The sequence below is a fragment of the Babylonia areolata genome, chromosome 31 (genome assembly GCF_041734735.1).
Source record: "Babylonia areolata isolate BAREFJ2019XMU chromosome 31, ASM4173473v1, whole genome shotgun sequence".
Taxonomy (NCBI): domain Eukaryota; kingdom Metazoa; phylum Mollusca; class Gastropoda; order Neogastropoda; family Buccinidae; genus Babylonia; species Babylonia areolata.
Window position 1 is genome coordinate 20,428,159 of NC_134906.1, and position 21,308 is coordinate 20,449,466.

General features: G+C 43.8%; 2 protein-coding genes across 3 annotated transcripts in view; one reads left to right on the forward strand and one right to left on the reverse strand.

Moving 5' to 3' along the window:
* Positions 1–16,404, forward strand: part of LOC143275856 (negative elongation factor B-like) — a 27,945-nt gene extending 11,541 nt beyond the window's left edge. For both annotated transcript variants that reach the window (XM_076580148.1, XM_076580149.1), the window contains exons 5-11: positions 1,655–1,837; positions 3,936–4,038; positions 4,640–4,735; positions 5,347–5,535; positions 8,235–8,414; positions 11,324–11,443; positions 12,551–16,404. In XM_076580148.1, coding sequence (XP_076436263.1) covers positions 1,655–1,837; positions 3,936–4,038; positions 4,640–4,735; positions 5,347–5,535; positions 8,235–8,414; positions 11,324–11,443; positions 12,551–12,688 — 1,009 coding nt within the window. In that variant the 3' untranslated portion in view covers positions 12,689–16,404. The remainder of the gene's footprint in view (positions 1–1,654; positions 1,838–3,935; positions 4,039–4,639; positions 4,736–5,346; positions 5,536–8,234; positions 8,415–11,323; positions 11,444–12,550) is intronic.
* Positions 16,405–18,357: 1,953 nt separating this feature from the next.
* The window catches only part of LOC143275905 (uncharacterized), a 3,153-nt gene continuing 202 nt past the window's right edge, over positions 18,358–21,308 (reverse strand). Inside the window, exons 1-2 of the mRNA XM_076580230.1 lie at positions 20,434–21,308; positions 18,358–19,484 (exon numbers count right to left, since the gene is read on the reverse strand). The exon at positions 20,434–21,308 is cut by the window's right edge and continues 202 nt beyond it. Of these exons, the coding sequence (XP_076436345.1) occupies positions 19,143–19,484; positions 20,434–21,308 (1,217 nt within the window). The 3' untranslated portion in view covers positions 18,358–19,142. The remainder of the gene's footprint in view (positions 19,485–20,433) is intronic.

Below are 21,308 nucleotides of genomic sequence, written 5' to 3' on the forward strand. Positions count from 1 at the left end.
GTTGTGTTGGAGGATTGATTTTCACATTTTTGAATGTTATTATTTAAGAGGTAGGAGAAGCGGGATTTGGGGTTCGGATGAATGATGTGTTGGGGAAATGGCATACATGGAAATGGATTGATTTTATTAATTTCAATGTTTTAAAGTTGATATATGCAATGATATTATACATATATATGTAAGTCTTACTATAAATATTTAATGTTGCTTTTCAAGTTGAGTTTAGTATTTTTGTTTTGAGTTATTGTCCATGTTTGTTTTCCATGGTGCGGCATCACCTTATGAGGTAATGAAGTTCTTTAGCAACTTTCAGAAATTGGTAGAATGGTTGAGATGCTTACCTGCCAGTACAGTGCCTGTGAGGGTATGGGATCAGAATGGTTATTCTGATCTCATCCTTTCTCCCAAGTTTGACATGAAAATCAAACAGAGCGTCTGGTTGTTGAGATGAGAAATAAACCATGGTGCATCATGCACTTGATGCACTGAAAAAGAACCTGTGGCAACATAAGTGTTGTAGTTTGGCAAAATTCTTCACGAGAAATCCACAAACGAAATATGCATGCACTCCAGGCCTAAGCATGTTGGGTTATGCTGCTGGTCAGACGTGGTGAAGCGTATGTGAATTTGTCCAGATGCAGATATCTCCTCAAGAGACTGAAACAGTCCAATCTAAATATCATGCCCGTGTGACGACAGTTTCAGTTTCAATTTCTCAGGTAGGTGTCACAGCATTCAGACATAACCTTATACACTACACCGCACCTGCTACCGGTGTGCTGTGCAAATCCCTGACAGCAGCATAACCCAGCGCGCTTGTCAGGCCTTGAGTGCATGCCTATATATATATATATATATATTTCTGTACCTATTGGGAGTGGATTTCTTGTACAAAATGTTGGCAGAGGACAGCACTTCTGTTGCCGTGGGTATTTTTTCTGTGCGACACACGGGACCTCGGTTTATCATCTCATTTGTAGGACTAGACACTCTGTTTGATTTTCCAGTGGGAGAAAGGGGCGAGAGCAGGAGTGGAACCCAGACCCCCTTGCGGACACCGTACTGGCAGACAAGGGTCTTTAACTACTTCTTCTTCGTTCATGAGCTGCAACTCTCACATTCACTCGTATGTACACGAGTGCGCTTTTACATGTATGACCATTTTGGGGGGTGTGCATTCTGGGTAATTTTTTTTTTTTTTTAATTTAATTTTTTACATTTTTTCTCTTGAGGCCTGACTAAGCACGTTGGGTTACGCCGCTGGTCAGGCATCTGCTTGGCAGATGTGGTGTGGATGTATATGGATTTAACTGAACACAGTGATGCCTTCTTGAGCTACTGATACTGACATACTGCATGCTGGGTATGTTCTTGTTTCCATAACCCACCGAACGCTGACATGGATTACAGGATCTTTAACGTGCATATTTGACTTCTGCTTGCGGATACACACGAAGGGGGTTCAGGCACTAGCAGGTCTGCACATATGTTGACCTGGGAGATCGGAAAAATCTCCACCCTTTACCCACCAGGCGCCGTTAACGAGATTCGAACCCGGGACCCTCAGATTGAAAGTCCAATGCTTTAACCGCTTGGCTATTGCGCCCGTCGGTCTTTAACCATTCTACCACCTTCCTTTGCTCATGACAAACAGAGTGGAGATCCTGATGGCACTCCATGACGCGGAGGTGAACGAGATCATCAGCGTGGACCCCATCCACAAGTTTGCCTGGTGCGTGGACGCCTGCGTGAGGGAGCGCAACATCAACCCCAACCTTCAGCGAGAGCTGCAGGGCCTGCTGGACGGCATCCGCAAGGGCCAGGAGAGCATTCTGGGGTACGTGGGTGTATGGGTGGGTGGGTGTATGTGTGTGTTTGGGTGTGTGTGTTTGGGTGGGTGCATGTGTGTCGTGTGTGTGTATGGGTGTGTGTGTGCATCACTGTATAGGTGGGTATGTTTGGGTGTGTGTGTGTGTGTCGTGTGTGTGTATGAGTGGGTGTGCACAAGGGTGGGTCCATGTGTGTGTTAGTGGATGTGTTTGGGTGTGTGTATGGGTGAGTAGGTGTATGGGTGCGTGTATCTCTCTCTCTCTCTCCCTTTCTCTCTCTCTCTCTCTCTCTCTCTCTCTCTATATATATATATATATATATATATGCCTGTATATAGAGAGAGACAGAGATAGATAGATGGATAAATAGATACACACACCCATACACCCCCACCCCCAAACACATCCACCAACACACACCCATACACACATGCACCCACCCTTGAGCACACCCACTCATACACACACACACACACACACACACACACACACACACACACACACCCAGATATACCCACCTATACAGTGATGTACACACACACCCATACACACATGCCTGCATATGGGTGCATGGGTGTGTGCGTGTATGAGTGTGTGTGTGTGTAGGTAGGGGTGTTTTGGTGGGGTGTGTGCGTGGGTAGGTCTGTATAAATGGGTCTGTGTATGGATATGACTGTTTAGGTGTCTGTAGAGTGGAGGGGAGGGAGGTGGTCAGTAGAGTCTGGCCCCTCCTTTTTTTTCAGCAGCTTGATTAGAAAGGGAGTAATTTCTGTGGGCAGGGATGATGATTTCTATAGAAAGGGGGGGTAAGTTCCAACTTAGGATGGGGTGGAATGGGGTTGATCTTGACTCACCACAAAAGACCATGGGTGTCATTTGAGGCTTGATCAGAATTAAACGGGGGTAATACCCTGTAGGGAGTAGTTTTAGGCTGCTGCACCAGTATAAGATAAGATTGTACAGCTCCATTGTCAATAAATGCACAGAAATGTGTCTTTTGGCTAGAGTACATGTGGCGTTAAACATGTGAAGCACAGTCACTTTTATGATGTGAACATTTATGAAAATATGCAACACAGTTACCAAATAGAATTGATGTTGACTAAGTACAGAATGAACATTGACACAGAAATATAAGCTATAAACCTGTACAGCGCAATCACTCAGAAACATTTATGAAGATAATTTATGCATCACAATGGCTTTCCAAATAGATTACTTAGACTGCATAGGAAAACATGTTCTATAACGCATTAAATAAGTGATAAATGAAATAAAATCGATAATAAATATCTCACCTACTCATATGGAGCCTGAAATACGCACGCTAAAGATCCTGTAATCCATGTCAGCTTTCAGTGGGTTATGGAAACAAGAACATGTCTAGCATGCACCCCCCCGAAAACAGGAGTATGGCTGCATAGATGGCGGGGTAAATAAACCAAAAAATGATAATACATGTAGAATGTCACACGTCTGTCTGAGTGTGTATGTGTGCGTAACTGAAACCTGATTAGATGGGCGCAATAGCCGAGTGGTTAAAGCGTTGGACTGTCAATCTGAGGGTCCCGGGTTCGAATCACGGTGACGGCGCCTGGTGGGTAAAGGGTGGAGATTTTTCCGATCTCCCAGGTCAACATATGTGCAGACCTGCTAGTGCCTGAACCCCCTTCGTGTGTATATATATGCAAGCAGAAGATCAAATACGCACGTTAAAGATCCTGTAATCCGTGTCAGCGTTCGGTGGGTTATGGAAACAAGAACATACCCAGCATGCACACCCCTGAAAACGGAGTATGGTTGCCTATATGGTGGGGTAAAAACGGTCATACACGTAAAAGCCCAGTCGTGTGCATACAAGTGAACGCAGAAGAAGAGAAGAAGAAACCTGATTGAATGACACAGGAAACGAATGGTGAGCACCCAATGGCAGCTGTCAGTTGGCTCTACCCAGGCAGGCAGCCTGTCATGCAAATGCTTTACATGTTTGACGGTAAAGCGCTTAGACTGGTTAGAGCTTGTGCGTATCCAGCTGAGGATAGGCATTATGTAAAGTATCCATATTATCATTGGTGAAAAGCGGTGTTGCTGTTTCTCTGGCTGCAGGGACCTGTCCATGGTGCTGTGTGACCCGTTCGCCCTGAACACAGTGGTGCTGTCGGCCATGAAGCTGCTGCAGCACTGCATCAACACCGACACTTTGCCCAGGGTACCACCACTACTCACTCTGACTCTCTGTCTCATTCTGTCTCTGCCGCTCGCCACAAGTCTCTCTATATATGTATGTGGACGATGAATGTGTGTGTGTGTGTGTGTGTGTTCCTTTCCACTGCTTTATTAAGATTATGAGAAAGTTTATTTGAGTGTTATTGCTGCTGTTGTTTTTGTGTGTGTGTGCACATTCCTTTTCATACTTTATTATGATTATGAGAATGTTTTGTTTCTTTTATTCAAATATTATTGTTGTTGTTCTTCTTCTTCATTGTCTTCTTCTCAGTAGTAGTGCTAGCAGTAGTAGGTGGTAGCAGTATATATATATATATATACTGGACAGCTTATACAAAGCAAAGTGAATCAAACATGAGGAAATGCAGCAGTATCCATTAATGAATCCTAATCCTAAGGATAATGGTGATAATATAACAAATTGTTGTTGTTAATCTTACTGTTGTCATGATACTGTCATTGTTATTGCTATCATTCTTACTGTCGTATTATGTGTTTGTGTGTGTTTGTATGGTGCGTGTGTGTGTGTGTATGTGGTGTGTGTGTGTGTGTGTGTGTGTGTGTGTGTGTGTGTGTGTGTCCAGGAGAATACGGACCTCCAGTTGCTGATGCGGATGATAGCCCTGGGGCTGGGAGCCTGGGACATGAACGACAGCGGTGTGTACAAGGAGCCAAAGATGGTCAGTGGCTTTCTTCTTTATGTATCTGGTGCTGTCTTCTGTGTTTTTTTTGCCTCCTCCTCTTCTTCTTTTACTTCTTCATCTTCTATCTCCTCCTCTTCTTCCTGCTCTTCTCCCTCCTCTTCTTCTTTTTTCCTCCTTTCTCCACACACACACTCTCTCTCACACGCACGCACACACCCACACCCACACCCAGCCCCACCCACCAACCCACACACACATACACACCCACACCCACACACCACACACCCACACACCCACACACCCATCCCCACACCCACACCCACCCACGCACCCACCCATACCCACCCATCCACACCCACACACCCCCAGATTCTGCACCCAAACATCACTCTGGCAAAGAAAACAGTTTTCACATTACTACATACACATGAATGGCAAAGAAAGGGAACTAACTGTTTTCGGAAGCATCCTCCGCACATGATTTTAAAAAAGAAACCAGTTAATTTTCTTTGGGTTTTTTTGTTTGTTTTTTTGTTTTGTTTTTTTTCTACCCACACAATCAGTACAGTGTGGAAGCCTACCGAGGCTGTAAACCAGCCACCCACTGACAAGTGATGAATGGGTTAACCTTTTTGATGCCGTCACAGGACCCTCACCTGTTCACCAAGTACCTGCCGACCATCGTGGGCATGATGGCGGATGACCAGACTCGAGCCGTCATGACCAAGATTCCGGACGCCGTCATCAAACCTCCGCAGCTGCCATCGGAGCTGTACGCCATCTTCATCAAGCAGAGTCCCATTGCCAGCATCATCGCCATGTATTATGTGCTGCAGGTATTTATATGTGTGTGTGTGTGTGTGTTGGGGGAGAGGAGGGTGTGGGTGCGGCAGGTACGTGTGTGTGTCTGGAGAGGGATGACTGCAAGTGTGGTTTGGACTTCACTCAGACCAATTAACCCCATTGACTTCTGACACTTTTTTTTATAGGTCAGCTATATTCCATACATGGAAGAAGAAAAAAAGCTGTGTTGGAATTATGTACACTAGAATAGAACAATTGTAGCTTCTCTGTTTGTTGGATTTAATGCATTGAATTACCCAGCTAGGCAGCCTGTTCTCTAAATGACTGCATGTATAAAAAAGCACAGAGAGGTTGGTTTCTTACCGAGGGTAGATGCTTTTAAGTATCAATGATAAAATAGATACCTGTGTGTTTGTAAAGAGCTAGGACTAGCTTAGTCTCTGACCCGAGAATAGGTGCTATATCCACAGTTTCAGTTTCTCAAGGAGGCGTCACAGCGTTTGGACAAATCCATATATGCTGAACCACATCTGTTTGGCAGATGCCTGACCAGCAGCATAAACCCCCTTAGGCCTTGAATGCATGCATGTATATTTGTGTTCCTGTCCGAGTGGGTTTTTTTGACAGGGAACAACACTGGTTGCCATGGGATCCTTTTCAGTGCGTCAGGTGCATGCCGCACAGGGGACCTCAGTTCATGGTCTAACTGAATGGTTAGACGCTCAACTTTGATTTTCCAGTCTTGGGAGAAAGGGCGAGAGTGGGATTCAGACCTAGACCCTCACAGACGCTGCATTTGCAGATGAGCATCTGAACCATTCTGTCACCTTTCATCCACATCAATCATGGTGTGGTATAGATGCTTTTTGTGCCTGTCCTCGGTTGGAGACCAAGCTCTAAACGCTTTGTAAATACTGAGTCATTTTCGCAACAGGCTGCTTCCCTGGGTAGCCGACTGACACTGGGCACTCATCTGTTGTTTCCTGTGTCATTCAATCAGGCTTCAGTCATGCCCACTTGCACATTCATACAGACATGTAACCTTTTACGGGTATGACCGTTTTTGTTTGTTTACCCCACTGTGTAGGCAGGTCAACGTATGTGCAGACCTGCCAGTGCCTGAGCCCCCTTCATGTGTATACGTATGCAGAAGATCAAATACACAGAATGTTAAAGAGCCTGTAATCCATGTCAGCGTTCGGTAGATTATGGAAACAAGAACATACCCAGCACGCACACCCCTGAAAGTTCAGTTCAGTTTCAGTAGCTCAAGGAGGCGTCACTGCGTTCGGACAAATCCATATACGCTACACCACATCTGCCAAGCAGATGCCTGACCAGCAGCGTAACCCAACGCGCTTAGTCAGGCCTTGAGGGAAAAAAAGAAAAAAGAAAAAAAGAAAGGTGAATCAATGATAGATAAGCTTACACAAATAAATAGATAAATAATAACTGTAATGTAAAAAAAAAAAAAAAAAAAGCAAATAGATGTAAAACATTAAGACACACATTCACATATACACCCACACATGCATAACAGATACGCACCGAACACGCAGTTTCACAGATATGAAAGCACAGTGAAATACATATAAACGTACATGAGCTCCAACACACACACACACACACACACCACACACATTACCCTGCACCTCCTCTACCCCCCTCCTCCACACACTCATTTCTAGTCTACATATCACAGCTTCCACGGCACACACACACACACACACACACACACACACACACACACACACACACACACACACACACACAGATGAACACTTACTTGTACAAGCGCACACACATATGCCCATATCTCCACACACATATGTACAAAGATATATATATATATATATATATATATATACGTTCCAATATCCTGTTCCTCCCACAGTGTAGGCATGCATACACTCACATACCTCAACCTCTACCCCACCTCCCTCCGCACCCCCACCTCCCCCTCACACACACACACACACACACACACACACACACACACACACACGCACGTGCACAGAACTCTACTGACACTTGTGTACACTTACACTCTCGCGCATGCACAAACGCACTCAAAAATACAGACCCACACATGCACACAAACACACACATACACACACGCACAGAGGCTGCCACTGATTGGCCGCAAGAGGGATGGGAAAAGATCTCTGATGCCAAGAACGTGGCGTATAGTGTGTTGCTCAGTCTGTTGTATTTGGAAAAGCCCACAGAGACTCTGTTCCATTTTGAAGAAATTTGCGCAATGTTGGTTTGGAAATGATGCCGATATTTGTTTGATTAGCAAAGCATCGTGCTCTGCCTTTCATGTTAGACTTACGGCCACTCCCTCTCTCTGCTTTTATTTCTTTGAGGCGATCGATGGTGTGATGGCCTTGTACCTGTTCTTTTTGATATTCTTTGACTTTTCTGAAGATTTCCGATTTTCCTAGATGTAGGCCGCTCGTTGGTGTTGCGTTACCAGCAAGTCTGTCAGCTCGCTCATTTCCCTTAACACCTGCATGTCCCGGGCAGTATGACCATGTGAGTTTTTTAATCTGAAAGTTGCGCATTGCCTTATGCCACTCTGGGTTTCCCATTCCGTTTTCAGTTTTCTGTATGAGGTTCATTGAGTCGGTTAGAATCATGGCATGTTGGACCCCTGAAAATGAAGTATGGCTGCCTACATGACCCTATATCATTCGTTCGTTCATCCCCACGACTATCGGCTGTGCAGGCGGCACGGCAGAAGGACAGGATGGTGGTGATGGAGGTGCTGCCCACGCTGATCCACTGCGAGAATGACCGGGCCTACGAGGACACCTTCCTTCACTCCCTGGCCTCCTACCTCATCCCCTGCGGCGAGGACTTCTCCTCTGACGACTTCTGTCAGGCTGTGCTCGACGACTTCTTTGTGGTACATGGCTGGGAGGGAGGGATGGGGTGGGGCAGAAAGGGTTGTTTCAGGGTGTGTGTGTGTGGTCAGGGGGGGGGGGTCGTCAGTGAGAAAGAGTGCCCCCTACCTCATCAACTATGAGGATGACATCACCTCTGACTTCTGTCAGGCTGTGCTCGACGACTTCTTTGTGGTACATGGCTGGGAGGGAGGGGTGGGGTGGGGCAGAAAGGGTTGTTAGAGGAGGGGTGGGGGGGTGAGTGCTGCGAAAGAGTACCCCTACCTCATTATTTATGAGGATAACATCACCTCTTACGACTTCTGTCAGGCTGTGTTTGACGATTTCTTTGTGGTACAAGGATGGGAGGGAGGGGTGGGGTGGGGCAGAAAGGGCTGTGGGGTTGTGAGTGTGTTTGTAAATCAGGTATACTAGAGAAAGTTATTAACATATCAGAATCATTACTAGAATGAATGTGATTATAACAGTTATGCCACCTACAATCGATTGGTTTTTGGTGGAAAACAGATATAAAACCATTATCACTTCCACACCCAGTGCCATCCACACAAAGCCAAATTCATATTGAAAGAAAGGAAGATGAACCTTTGAGCAGGGTACACACACACACATTACACACACACACACACACACACACACACACACACACACACAAGTACCAAATCCATGTTAAAAAAAGAAAGGATGAACCTTGGAGCAGGGGAGAGAGAGTGAGAAACAGAGTACCAAGTCCATATTGAAAGAAAGACAAAACTATGAGCAGGGGAGAGAGAGGCAGAGAGAACACCAAATCCACATTTAAAGAAAGACGAACCTTCAAGCAGGACACACACACACACACACACACACACACACACACACACACAAACACACACACACACACACACACACACACACACACACAGTACCAAATCCATAATCAAAGAAAGATAAACCTTCAAGCAGGAGAGAGAGATGGAGAGAATACCAAATCCATATTTAAAGAAAGAAAGATGAACCTTTGAGCAGGACAGAGAGAGACACACACACACACAGAGTACCAAATCCATAGTAAAGAAAGCCAAACCTTCAAGCAGAAGAGAGAGACAGAGACATAGAGGACCAAGTCCATATTAACTCACTCAGTACGGCCAATCCTCTCTTCTCCTCTACACAGACCCCTCGGATGTCCAGTGGGTGTCTGAATGACCCAACCTTTAGCTTCCGTCGTCAGAATTGTGGTATTCTTTGTCAACATTCACATCTTCAGTATAAGAGCCTTCCTCTTGCAATATTTTGATGATCGTAATTGGAGTGAAACGCTGTTAACGTCGTCTCTTTCACCGTTCGTATGGAGAGAGTTAAAGAAAGACAGACAAACCTTTGAGCAGGAGAGACAGACAGACAGACAGAGAGTACCAAATCCATATTCAAAGAAAGAAAGACGAACCTTCACACACACACACGTATTGTCAAAGCTTTCTGCAGGAGGTCAGACATTCTTTTAGACTTCATTTCACCAAACTGTTGACCTTAACCCTTTCGCTGCCAGGAAAATAAGATTTAAGTGAAATCTATTTGCCAGGGTTTTTTGTGTTTTTTTTGTGCAAAAAACGGGTATAAATTTTCAAAAAATTCTGTGCTCAAATGGAGAAGGACTCATAAAAGTATACATTTTCTGAAAGGTAAATGAATAAAGAACACAAAACACATGATGTTTTCCCATTTTATATATTTTTAGTGACATGCTGTTGTTTTGAAATCAGTGTTTTGTTTTTTGTCACATTCAACTTGTTCACTACTAACATTAGTCAGGTAATTTACACTAAAATATCATATTTTCTGGACAAATGGATATATGCATACACAAAATCATACTAGAACAGCCACAATAAAAAAAAAAAAAATTAAAAAGAGATAGATATACAATGCATTGTGAGGCCATGCCCCCTCAGTCTCCACCCCCCCCCTCCTCTTTACCCCTCTCACACGGTCACTTTATCCAGTTCTCATCAGACCACGTTGGCTGAGTGCCAAGAAAATCGCTCACACTGTCCTGCTAATTATTCAGTCACTTTCTGTCGTCTGCTAAGGTTTGCACAGCTGGCATCACTCAGTCATAGTCGTATCTTGGCCGCTCTCTTGATTGCTCCCTTTATGTTCTATCAAATCGTCCTATAAATGTTCATCACTGTCTTCTTCGAGTTTACACTTCAATTCTTTCTGAGCATGAGCAAAAGAAAGCAATCTTGGTTGATTTAGTTCGCTACGATCGCATGTCTTGAGCACGGTGTCAGTCCGACATTTTGTTGAGCGAGCGAGGAGAGGAGCCAGGTAAACACTGGGACAGTAACCCAACCAAAACGTTCAAATAAAGGACTGCCTCATGACGTAGATGGGGTTTCTAGCTATGAATAGAATCCAGAAAGATTCCCCAAGCTAAAGCTACCAGCATTTTTGTCAACGAACTGAACGCAAAGCAGGGAAAAGTCAGAATATTTCGATGACGAGTTATCTCGTCATTGTGGCAGCCTAGGGGTTAATCAGTAAAATGCTGTGATCATGGCTGTTTTATGGAGTTTTATCTCTTTGATTATTCTTTCTCTCTCTCTTTCTCCCTCTCTCTATCTCTCTCTTAATTATTTGCAAACTATTTTGCAGAATCAAAGCACCCTCGTGCAAAGGGTAGCAGTGGTAATTTTTCTTTACCATATGGAAAAAGATGATCAGTAGATAGTTCAGTTGGGCTCTTTTTCTTTTTTCCTATTGTTGTTTCAATAAGTGTTATGATTTAACACTCCATGAGCTGAATAGCATGCAATAAAACAGGCTAGGATTTAAAAAAAAAAAAAAATTAAAGACAAACTTTCGAGCATGGTAGAGAGAGTGACAGAGAGAGAGTGACGAAATGGGGCAGGTGTATTTTGTGCAGCCGGCGGTGTCAATGGAGAATGTGAGGAAGCACGTGATGCGACTGCTGTGGTACGTCCACCCTTTCATGTCCCCAGACAGACTCTCCGCTGTCATGGAAACCATGCAGCCTGACCAGGATGTGAGCATTTTGATGATTTATCTCCCCTTTCACTTTGTGTGTGGGTGTTTTGAGTGTGTGTGTGAGAGAGAGAGTGTGTGTAAGCATGTATGTGTTTGAGAAGTGAGAAAGAATGTGTGTGAGGGTATGTGAGAGTATGTGTGTGTGTTGGGGCATGAGTGTGTGTGTGTGTGTGTGTGTGTGCGAGTGTGTGCATGTTTGTGAGCGTGTGTGTGTGTGTCAGTGACCTCATGTGTATGAGTGTGTTTGTGTGGGAGAAAAGGAGAGAGAAAAGCCTCTGGGTTGAAGTTGAGAGTTGTTGAGAATGGATCATTCTCCACAGATGATGTTTGTTTATTTCTCACTGTGTTTATCTGACTCAGGAAAAAAACATAATCCTGCTTTGTTTGTTTTGGTTTGTTGTTGTTGTTTTCTTCTGATTAAATAACTGACATGAACCTGATATCCTTGAGGAATTTTTCTGACACAGATAGATGCCTTCTTTTGGGTGAAACTGTCAACACAGGTAGATGCCTTCTTTTGGGTGAAACTGTCAACTAACACAGGTAGATGCCTTCTTTTGGGTGAAACTATCAACTGACACAGGAAGATGTCTTCTCTTGGGTGAAACTATCAACTAACACAGATGCCTTCTTTTGGGTGAATCTATCAACTAACACAGGTAGATGCCTTCTTTTGGGTGAAACTATCAACTAACATAGATAGATGCCTTCTTTTGGGTGAATCTATCAACACAGATAGATGCCTTTTTTTGGGTGAAACTGTCAACTAACACAGATAGATGCCTTCTTTTGGGTGTAACTATCAACTAACACAGGTAGATGACTAACACAGATAGATGCCTTCTTTTGGGTGAAACTATCAACACAGATAGATGCCTTCTTTTGGGTGAAACTATCAACACAGGTAGATGCCTTTTTTGGGTGAAACTGTCAACTAGCACAGATATATGCCTTCTTTTGGGTGAAACTATCAACACAGATAGATGCCTTCTTTTGGGTGAAACTATCATCATCATCATATATTCATCTACTTCTTCTTTTCTTCTTCTTCACCATCACCATTATGATCATCGTCGTCATTGTTTTTCCCTCCTCCCTTCCACAGCACAGCGAAGCAGTGCACAAGACGTTCGCGGCCCTGAAGACCAAGATAGAGGAGCATATGCCAGAGCCCGTTCCTGTACCCGAAGTCATCGACTCCCCACTTCTCAGCGTTCCCGTTCCCACCCCCATGATTTCCTGATTCCTGGCTTCTCAGATGTCCCATTCCTACCCCATGGTGTCCTGATTTCATGTTCCTCTGTGCCATTCCCACCCCCATGATTTCCTGATTCCCGGCTTTTCGTCCATTTCTGTTCCCATGTCATGGCCTCCAGATCCCCTGCTTAGTTAAGCATTTCTGTTCCCATGTCATGCCCTCCTGATTCCCTGCTTAGTTAAGCATTTCTGTTCCCATGTCATGCCCTCCTGATTCCCTGCTTAGTTAAGCATTTCTGTTCCCATGTCATGCCCTCCTGATCCCCTGCTTAGTTAAGCGTTTCTGTTCCCATGTCATGGCCTCCTGATTCTCTGCTTAGCTAAGTGTTTCCTCTCCCATGTCATGCCCTCTTGATTCTGTGCTTAGCTAAGTGTTTCTGTTCCCATGTCCTCCGATTCCCTGCTTAGTTAAGTGTTTTCTCTCCCATGTCATGGCTTCCTGATTCTGTGCTCAGTTAAGCTTTTCCTCTCGCATGTCATGGCCTCTTGATTCCCTGCTTAGTTAAGCTTTTCCTCTCGCATGTCATGGCCTCCTGATTCCCTGCTTAGCTAAGTGTTTCTGTTCCCATGTCATGCCCTCCTGATCCCCTGCTTAGTTAAGCGTTTCTGTTCCCATGTCATGCCCTCCTGATCCCCTGCTTAGTTAAGTGTTTCCTCTCCCATGTCATGCCCTCCTGATTCTGTGCTTAAGTGTTTCCTCTCCCATGTCATGCCCTCCTGATTCTGTGCTTAGTTAAGTGTTTCCTCTCCCATGTCATGGCCTCCTGATTCTGTGCTTAGTTAAGCTTTTCCTCTCGCATGTCATGGCCTCCTGATTCTGTGCTTAGCTAAGTGTTTCTGTTCCCATGTCATGGCCTCCCGATTCCCTGTTTCTCAGAGTTGCGGTTCCCACCCCCATGATTTTCTGATTCCTCAGTTCTCAGTGTTCCTGTTCCTGCACCCCCACCCCCTCCCACACACACACATCCCCACACCCACTCCTGCTAAATGTTCTGAATCCAAACTTCTCAGCGTGTGCAGTTATGTCCTGATGCGAATTGAAAGTGGGGTAGTGGTTATAGTGTGTGTGCGTGTGCGATTGTGTATGTGTATGGTGTGTGCTTTCCAGTTCAGAACCTCAATGATCTTTCAAACATTTCTGTTATAATGCATGGCAGATGTGGGGATGTTGAGGTACATTATGGGAACGGGTACAGGGTTGGTGTGTTGACTGGGAGTGGGAAGATTTGTTTTCATGACCATCTGTGTGTTTGTGGTTTAGGCTGTATGTAATACTGTATATTTGACCATGTATGTGTTATTTGAGGTTGAAAGATTTTATATCATACCATGTATGTGTTTGAGTTTGGAAGATGGCATGTCATGATGGAGAATATACGAATGTGTGTTTGAGGTTGAAAGATTTTATGTAAAACTATGTATGGGTGTATGTGTTTGAGTTTGGAAGATGGCATGTCATGACAGAAAATATATCAATGTGTGTTAGAGGTTGAAACATTTTGTGAAATATGTATCTGTGTGAGTCCAGGAAGGTTGTGTACATGTTTTGTGTGAAGTTTTTGTTTGTGTGTTTGGAAGATTTGGTGTGTGTTTGTGCATGCACTTGTAATATGTACTCACACATGAATAGATGTGCATACTTTGATGGATTTTGTGTGTGCGCATGTGTGTGCGTTTTCTTTTTGTGAATATGCCATGCAAGTTTTCAGGAATACTTGCATAGTTCTGAAAATAATGCAAATTGGGTTTGAAAAAAGAAGAAGAAATGTTATTTTCATTTTGCTGAAGTGGATTAAGTTGAATCAGGTTAAATCATGTTGCATCACCAACTGAAAACAAGCAGAAGAAGAAACTATTTGTTATACTTGTATGCTGATAAACATTTCCCCAAACGTTTCCTTGAAATTTCTGTCCAGATTTGGTTTCAGTTATCACAAATGTTTCAATATTCACATAAATGTTATTTTCATTTTATTGAAGCGGATAAAGTTTAATCAGGTTACATCTTGTTTCATCACCAATGGAAAACAAGCAGAAAAAAAATGGTATGCTGAGAAACATTTTACCATATTTTTCCTTGAAATTTATGTACAGGTTTGGTTTCAGTTATGACAAATTTTTGCAAAGGGCTTTTTGGAAGGAATGAGTATTATAATTGTTCAATTATTGTATTTGTTTTATAATGTTGTAAAGTAAACAATAGAATTACTTTTAAATAAGAAGTCTTCTTTTTTCATGGTGCGAAAGAGATGTGAATTAAACAGTAAAGTTACTTGTTGATATGAAGCTGTCTCCTTTTATCACTGAGTGAACGAGGTTATGTGCACACATAATCCTTCATCCAAGTTGTTCATTCCACATTGAACACAACAGAATAGGCCTCAGTTTTATTTTATTTTTTAGTTACTAGGTCGCAAGGAGGGACAGTACATATAAAAGAAAATAGACAAATTATAAATCATATACAGGTACACATAATTACCGACGATTGAGAGGGCTGGGTTCCCCAGTATGTACAACTTAAAGCAAGGACACAAGTGCTGGCTCAGACACGTGTTAATGGATAAAAGCCAAATAACCAGGGACCTACAGTACGGAGACTTAGCTCAAGGAAAGTGCACCGTAGGCAGACACCAACAGCACTACAAAGATGGCTGCATCAGAACCAGTCACATGTAGTAAGCTGTAGCCTCTGAACAACCATTTAACAGGGGCAGACAGTGCAGAAAGGCCTCTCCAGTTTCAAAGAAACACTTGCCCAGCAGTTTGAGGTGAAACCGCAAAGAAGACTGGTCTGAAGTCTTGTAGATACCAGCATCAGACTTCGTCTGCGCAAAGTGTAGGGGAGGATGACGGCCATTCTTGAATAGGCCTGTCCCAAGCCACTACCAATGCTACACCAGGAATATCACCCACAGCATAACCCCATGGATTTCGAGACTGAAGGATACCTGCCACTGTGATGAAGTGGTTAACATCATTGACTGACTGAAAGCACATGGGTTCAAACCCCATCAGAGGTATAGCGTGCCATTTGTCAGACTGTGGCTACATCCTGCCCAGAGTGAAGCGTGCAGCTCCCAATGGGAGGACATGTACCACACAGTCTAGTCATCCACTTTACCGGCATTCACTTTTTGAGTGATGTTCAAATTTCCTGACCAACACTGCAGGTGTGTGCATTTCTTGGGCCCGACTGATGCCAGGGGATATTATGAAAGGAAGTGTGGAGGACCGCATTGTCTCATTTTCAATTTCCCAATGAGCCGTCAATGCATTCGGACAAATCCATCCATTACACAGATACCTGACTAACGGCATAACCTAATGTGCTGCACTGTCACATAGTCCACAACATAAAACGGATCTTCATAGCAGTATTGACATCATCCACAACCATTGTCCAAGATTCTGTGGTATTTCATACACTGCTCTAATGGTGACCCATATTCGAGTTCCCCTTAGCTTCCATGACCTAGTGAGTTTGTGTCCCTCAGACGGGAAGCAACTCCGAAAGTGTCCTTCCATCTTGTGATGTTGAGCACGAGTCGAAGGTAACACGGAGAATCATTTGAACAGGTTTTATTTCCACTCTCCGAAGTACAAACTATCTGGATACTGGTCCACAATGGATCAGGAAGTTAATGGTCCAGTCAGCAAGCTACGGTACCTCAGCCTCTATTGGTAATTTTTCTTTTAATTTTTTTTTTTTCAAAAAGTTATTGGCCAACTGAGTAAACAGCATAACAAATACTCCGAGATTTTCAGGTGGAGAAATCGCTGACCATGTAGGCAGATAGATCACTCCACTGCGACCTTGACCTCTCTCGTATGACACAGTTTCCCTGTGCAAACCTGTCTCCAGTTCGCCAAGGTATTGAGGGCTAACTCTCAGCTGTTGTTACTTCAGTGACCCATTCTGTCTGCTAGTGCCAACCAAAAGACGTTCCTCACGGTAATGCAGATGGTTACTGTTAAGGACGCTACTTATGGCCCTGTGGTATGCACAAGCCAAAAGCACTGAACAGAACATTTCCTGTTATTTCAAGTCATGTAGGACATGCCTGTATTCCTTTATCGAGCAATATTGGCATTATTGTTTCTCTTATACAAACATCTCCGCGTGAAACTGGTAGCTGAGTTAATGCCTTTATAAAACGCAATAAATTGCAACAAACCAATCAAAATCAAAGAAGTAGTTCAAACAAAAACAGAACAAACAATTGTGATGAAAACTTAGAATACATAATAAGTGGTAACACAAACAATCGAATGTTCTGAAAACTTAGAATTCATAAAAAGTGCTAAAAGAAACAATCTGTTAAACTAGGTAATTAAAACAAAATTGAAGGCACCAATAAACAAAAGCTCAGCAATAAAACAAGTGGTATGTGTGTTACAACTTCACTTCGGACTGATATGTACAGGTGATCAGAACCCACCCGGAAAAGCTTGGTCAGCTTGGATGGGTAGCTGCCCTTACGCTCTCCTCCCTTTATCCACCCGCCTGCAGCACACAGAGTCACAGCATGCACACAGCAGACACAATAATGGTTTTAGGTGTTGTAGGGGACAGGGCAGGGGATAAGAAAACAAATACAAATTTATTCAGCTGCATGTTGCTTCCTTCTTTGCAGCTGACTGTTTCAAAGATCAATCTTCATATTTTTGTTTGATATTTAGCTACAGTTTCAAGATTGATTTTCAATGTTTCTGTTCAATGTTTAGCTGATAGTTTTAAGATTGATGTTGAATATTCATATTCAATATTTGCAGAGGATGTGTAATTTTCATTGATTTGCTGACTTAAATAGTTGTTTTCCCTTTTATTGCCTTTTCCAAGATGAATGATCAATATCCATGTTCAATATTTATAGTTGATAACCATTTTCATGAGCAAGAAACAAAGAAATCGTTATGATTTAAGATGGCTTCAATGCATAAAAAACAGAAGGCTGTTGCTGTTTCTGTTGGTCAGTGAACCTTGCAACAGACCCTGCACCGTTGTCCTGCATTGGTAACCACCCACCCCACTTCACCCCACTATACTCTATTCTACCCCACCCCACGCCTCTCCTTCTCACCCCATCACATCCTATTCTACCCCACCCACCCCACTCATCCACACTAAACATCATTCTACCCCACCCCTCTCCTTCCCACCCTATTCTACCCCACCCACCCACCTATCTACACTACACCCTATTCTCCCCCACCCACCCTACCCTATTCTACCCCACCCAGTCCACTGCACTGGATCCCACCACCATCCCTCTCTGTCCCACCCCATCCCTCTCCTTCCCACCCCACCCTATTATTCCTCATCCACCCCACCCATCTGCACTAAACATCATTCTACCCCCACCCCTGTCCTTCCCACCCCACCACACCCTATTCTACCCCATCCACCCCACCCAGCCACACGACACCCTATGCTATACCACCCCACCCCAGCCAACCTCACAGTATTCAAATCCGCCCTTGTCCTGATTTGGTAACCACCCAACCCAATACACACTATTCTAACCCACCTCATCCCGCTCCTTCCCACCCCACCCTATTCTACCCCACCAACACCACCCATCCACACTACACCTTCCACTCCACCTCACCTCACCTCACCTCACCTCACGCATGCATGCATGCATGCACACACACACACACACACACTATCAGTGAAGAGACTGCCAGATAACCGATTCCATCAGACTATAAAACTGCTGGTCAAACGTTTCAACAACAGCAACTATGTGTGACACAGTTCACACAAGTCGCAGACAACAGCAGCAGCAGCACGTGAAAACCGAGAATTTGAACAGCTGACAGCTGATTTCACAGACACGGTCTTTTCCTGTTCTATCAGGGCGTGAAATTGACACTGGTTGTGCTGAGTGGTTTAGTGCTGCGTACCGTCAGCAGACTGCGAACCATCCTGACAGTCAGCTGTGTGCTTCATGTACAAGTTGCTCATAAATAAAAGCACAGTCACCAAGCATGTTGTGTTGTAAGGGTACATGTGCACTTTCACCAGACCCTCAACAGTGCAATTCTGGCATGTGCACGAAAAACAAAGACTTTTTTTTTCTCTTATATGAACATTTCTCAGAGCTTTTCTGCCCAGATACCAAACACTATGCTTAAAAGTAAACCTGTCCACAATTGAAAAAATAAATCCAAAACGTAAAACAAAAACAAGAAGCTTTCATTTCACAATAAACTGAACATAAATCGACCTTTTCCTTCTTTCTTTTTAACTTCATTACAAACGATGATGTGCCATGAAATGTGAAACAAAAAGAAATGATCCTGGAACTGAGACAGATGAAACAGAAAACCAGACCCACCCAGAGACCTTTCTTGTTGACACTATTGAGGTTCACAAGCATCAAAAGTCTGAAGTTTGTGTGAACAACAGGAAGTTGTCTCCCTCCACTGCAACATTACTGCGTGTTGGCAGTAGAAGCAACAGTGGTGTCAGCAGTAGAACCATCACTAGAGGCAGCAGTAGAAGCAGCAGAACCAACAGAAGATGTGGCAGTAGAAGCAGTATAGGCAGCAGCAAAAGCAGTAGAGCCAGCAGCAGGGTGAGGCAGAGCCTTCATAGTGAGGAGTCTGCCCCCTCTACACCCAACCCACAGACGTCCCTGGCGGTCAGCATTCAAAGCCGTTGGCTGTATCAGCACAGGACATCCAGGGGCCAGGAATCGGGAGAAGGTCAAACGGTCGTCCTTGACCTTTACCACATGAATAGCGTCGTTCAGCTCGTCTGCTATCAGCAGTACCTGTCACGAACACAGGTCACGTGAGAACATTGTTTTCTGAGGTGAGCATTCACACACACACACACACACACAGAAGACAATTTGAAGCACCGATTTTCCGGAAAGTGAAAATACTATCTTTATTTTTAGCACAGAATTTCCGGAAAGAGAAAATATTATCTATATTTATGTCTCATTATTTCCGGAGATTGAAAATACTATCTATACAAGCTATCTATACATGTAGTACGTAATTTCCGGAAATTGAAAATACTATCTATACATGTAGCACGTAATTTCCGGAAAGTGAAAATGCTATCTATACATGTAGCACGTAATTTCCCGAAAGTGAAAATACTATCTATACATGTAGCACGTAATTTCCGGAAAGTGAAAATACTATCTATACATGTAGCATGCAAGTAATTTCCCGAAAGTGAAAATGCTATCTGTACATGTAGCACGTAATTTCCGGAAAGTCAAAATACTATCTATACATGTAGCACGTAATTTCCGTAAAGTGAAAATACTATCTATAACACTTAAAAGTTCCTGGTGTGAATAGCTTTTCTGCGCATATGTATGTGTATATGCATGAGTGCGCGTGACAATGTCTCGTGATTTCTGCGTGTCAGTGATTCTGTCAATCTGCCTCTCTGTTTGTCTTTATGTCCATCTGTCTGCCAAAGTATCTGTTTGTCTGTGTTGATTCATCTGCCAGTCTGTCTGTTTCTACCTCTTTGTCTGTCCGTGTGTCTTATATATATATATATATAATTATCAGTCTATCTTTGTCTATCTCTCTCTCCATATATGTCCTCTCTCTCGACACAAACATACATCGATACATCGATACATACATACATACATACATACATGTGTGTGTGTGTGTGTGTGTGTGTGTGTTATTCGTCTGTCTCTGTCTGTCTGTCCATATCTTTGTGTGTGTGTGTGTGTGTGTGTGTCTCACCTCCTGTCCCCCCAGAGTGAAGAAGCAGACATCAGCAGGCTGCCAAGGCGTGAGAGGAGACCTATATCTGTCAATGGCGTCTCTCTGTCGCCGTCGGAACAACTTGACCTGGCGAGTTTTGTCAGCACTGCTGGGTTCCTCAACAACTGCAAACAGCTGTTGTGAAGAGTCCACGTCAACCGCGCGGTGAACGCTGCAGCTGATTGTGAAAAGTTCAGTACTCTTTGTTTCAAAGGGTTCTTCTTTTACAACTTGTACATGAAAGACGTCTCCAATGTTGCTGTGAGTGCTGGTTGTTAAACGATGGTGTGTGTCTACAGCACTGCATTTTACAAATGTGTCTCGCAATGGATTCGACAAATAAGGAAGTACAATACGTTTATCACCTGTTCTGTTCCTGTAGCTGTGTGGTCCCTTTCTTTCCGAAACTGCAGTCACTTCACCATTCACAGCAGAGAATTTTTTCTCACACGGCCCCTTTTCTTTATATGAGGGCACGAAAGAGACACGTGTTACAGTGTCTGCTGGGCACAACGAGAAAACCACAGAATCATCATGATCACCACACTGAGCCTCCTCTCTGACTTTCACTTCAGGCTGCACACGATCATACGTAACCTGCCGCGCTTTGCCAATGAAGTTCCTCATGCTGACGAACATGGCGTCATCTTTTGGAACGTCTGCCAGATGAACTGGCCGACAGACACTCTGTAACGGCTTCACCTCCATCTTGTCTACGTACTCCTGTCTTCCACTGCCTGTTCTCATGTCTTGGGCACAGAGGACAATTTTACAGGCCTCTCGATTTTGAATGGCTGTCTCTATCTGGTCTTCCATCTTACTGAGTTTTTCAGCATTCTTTTGAGCAGTTTGAA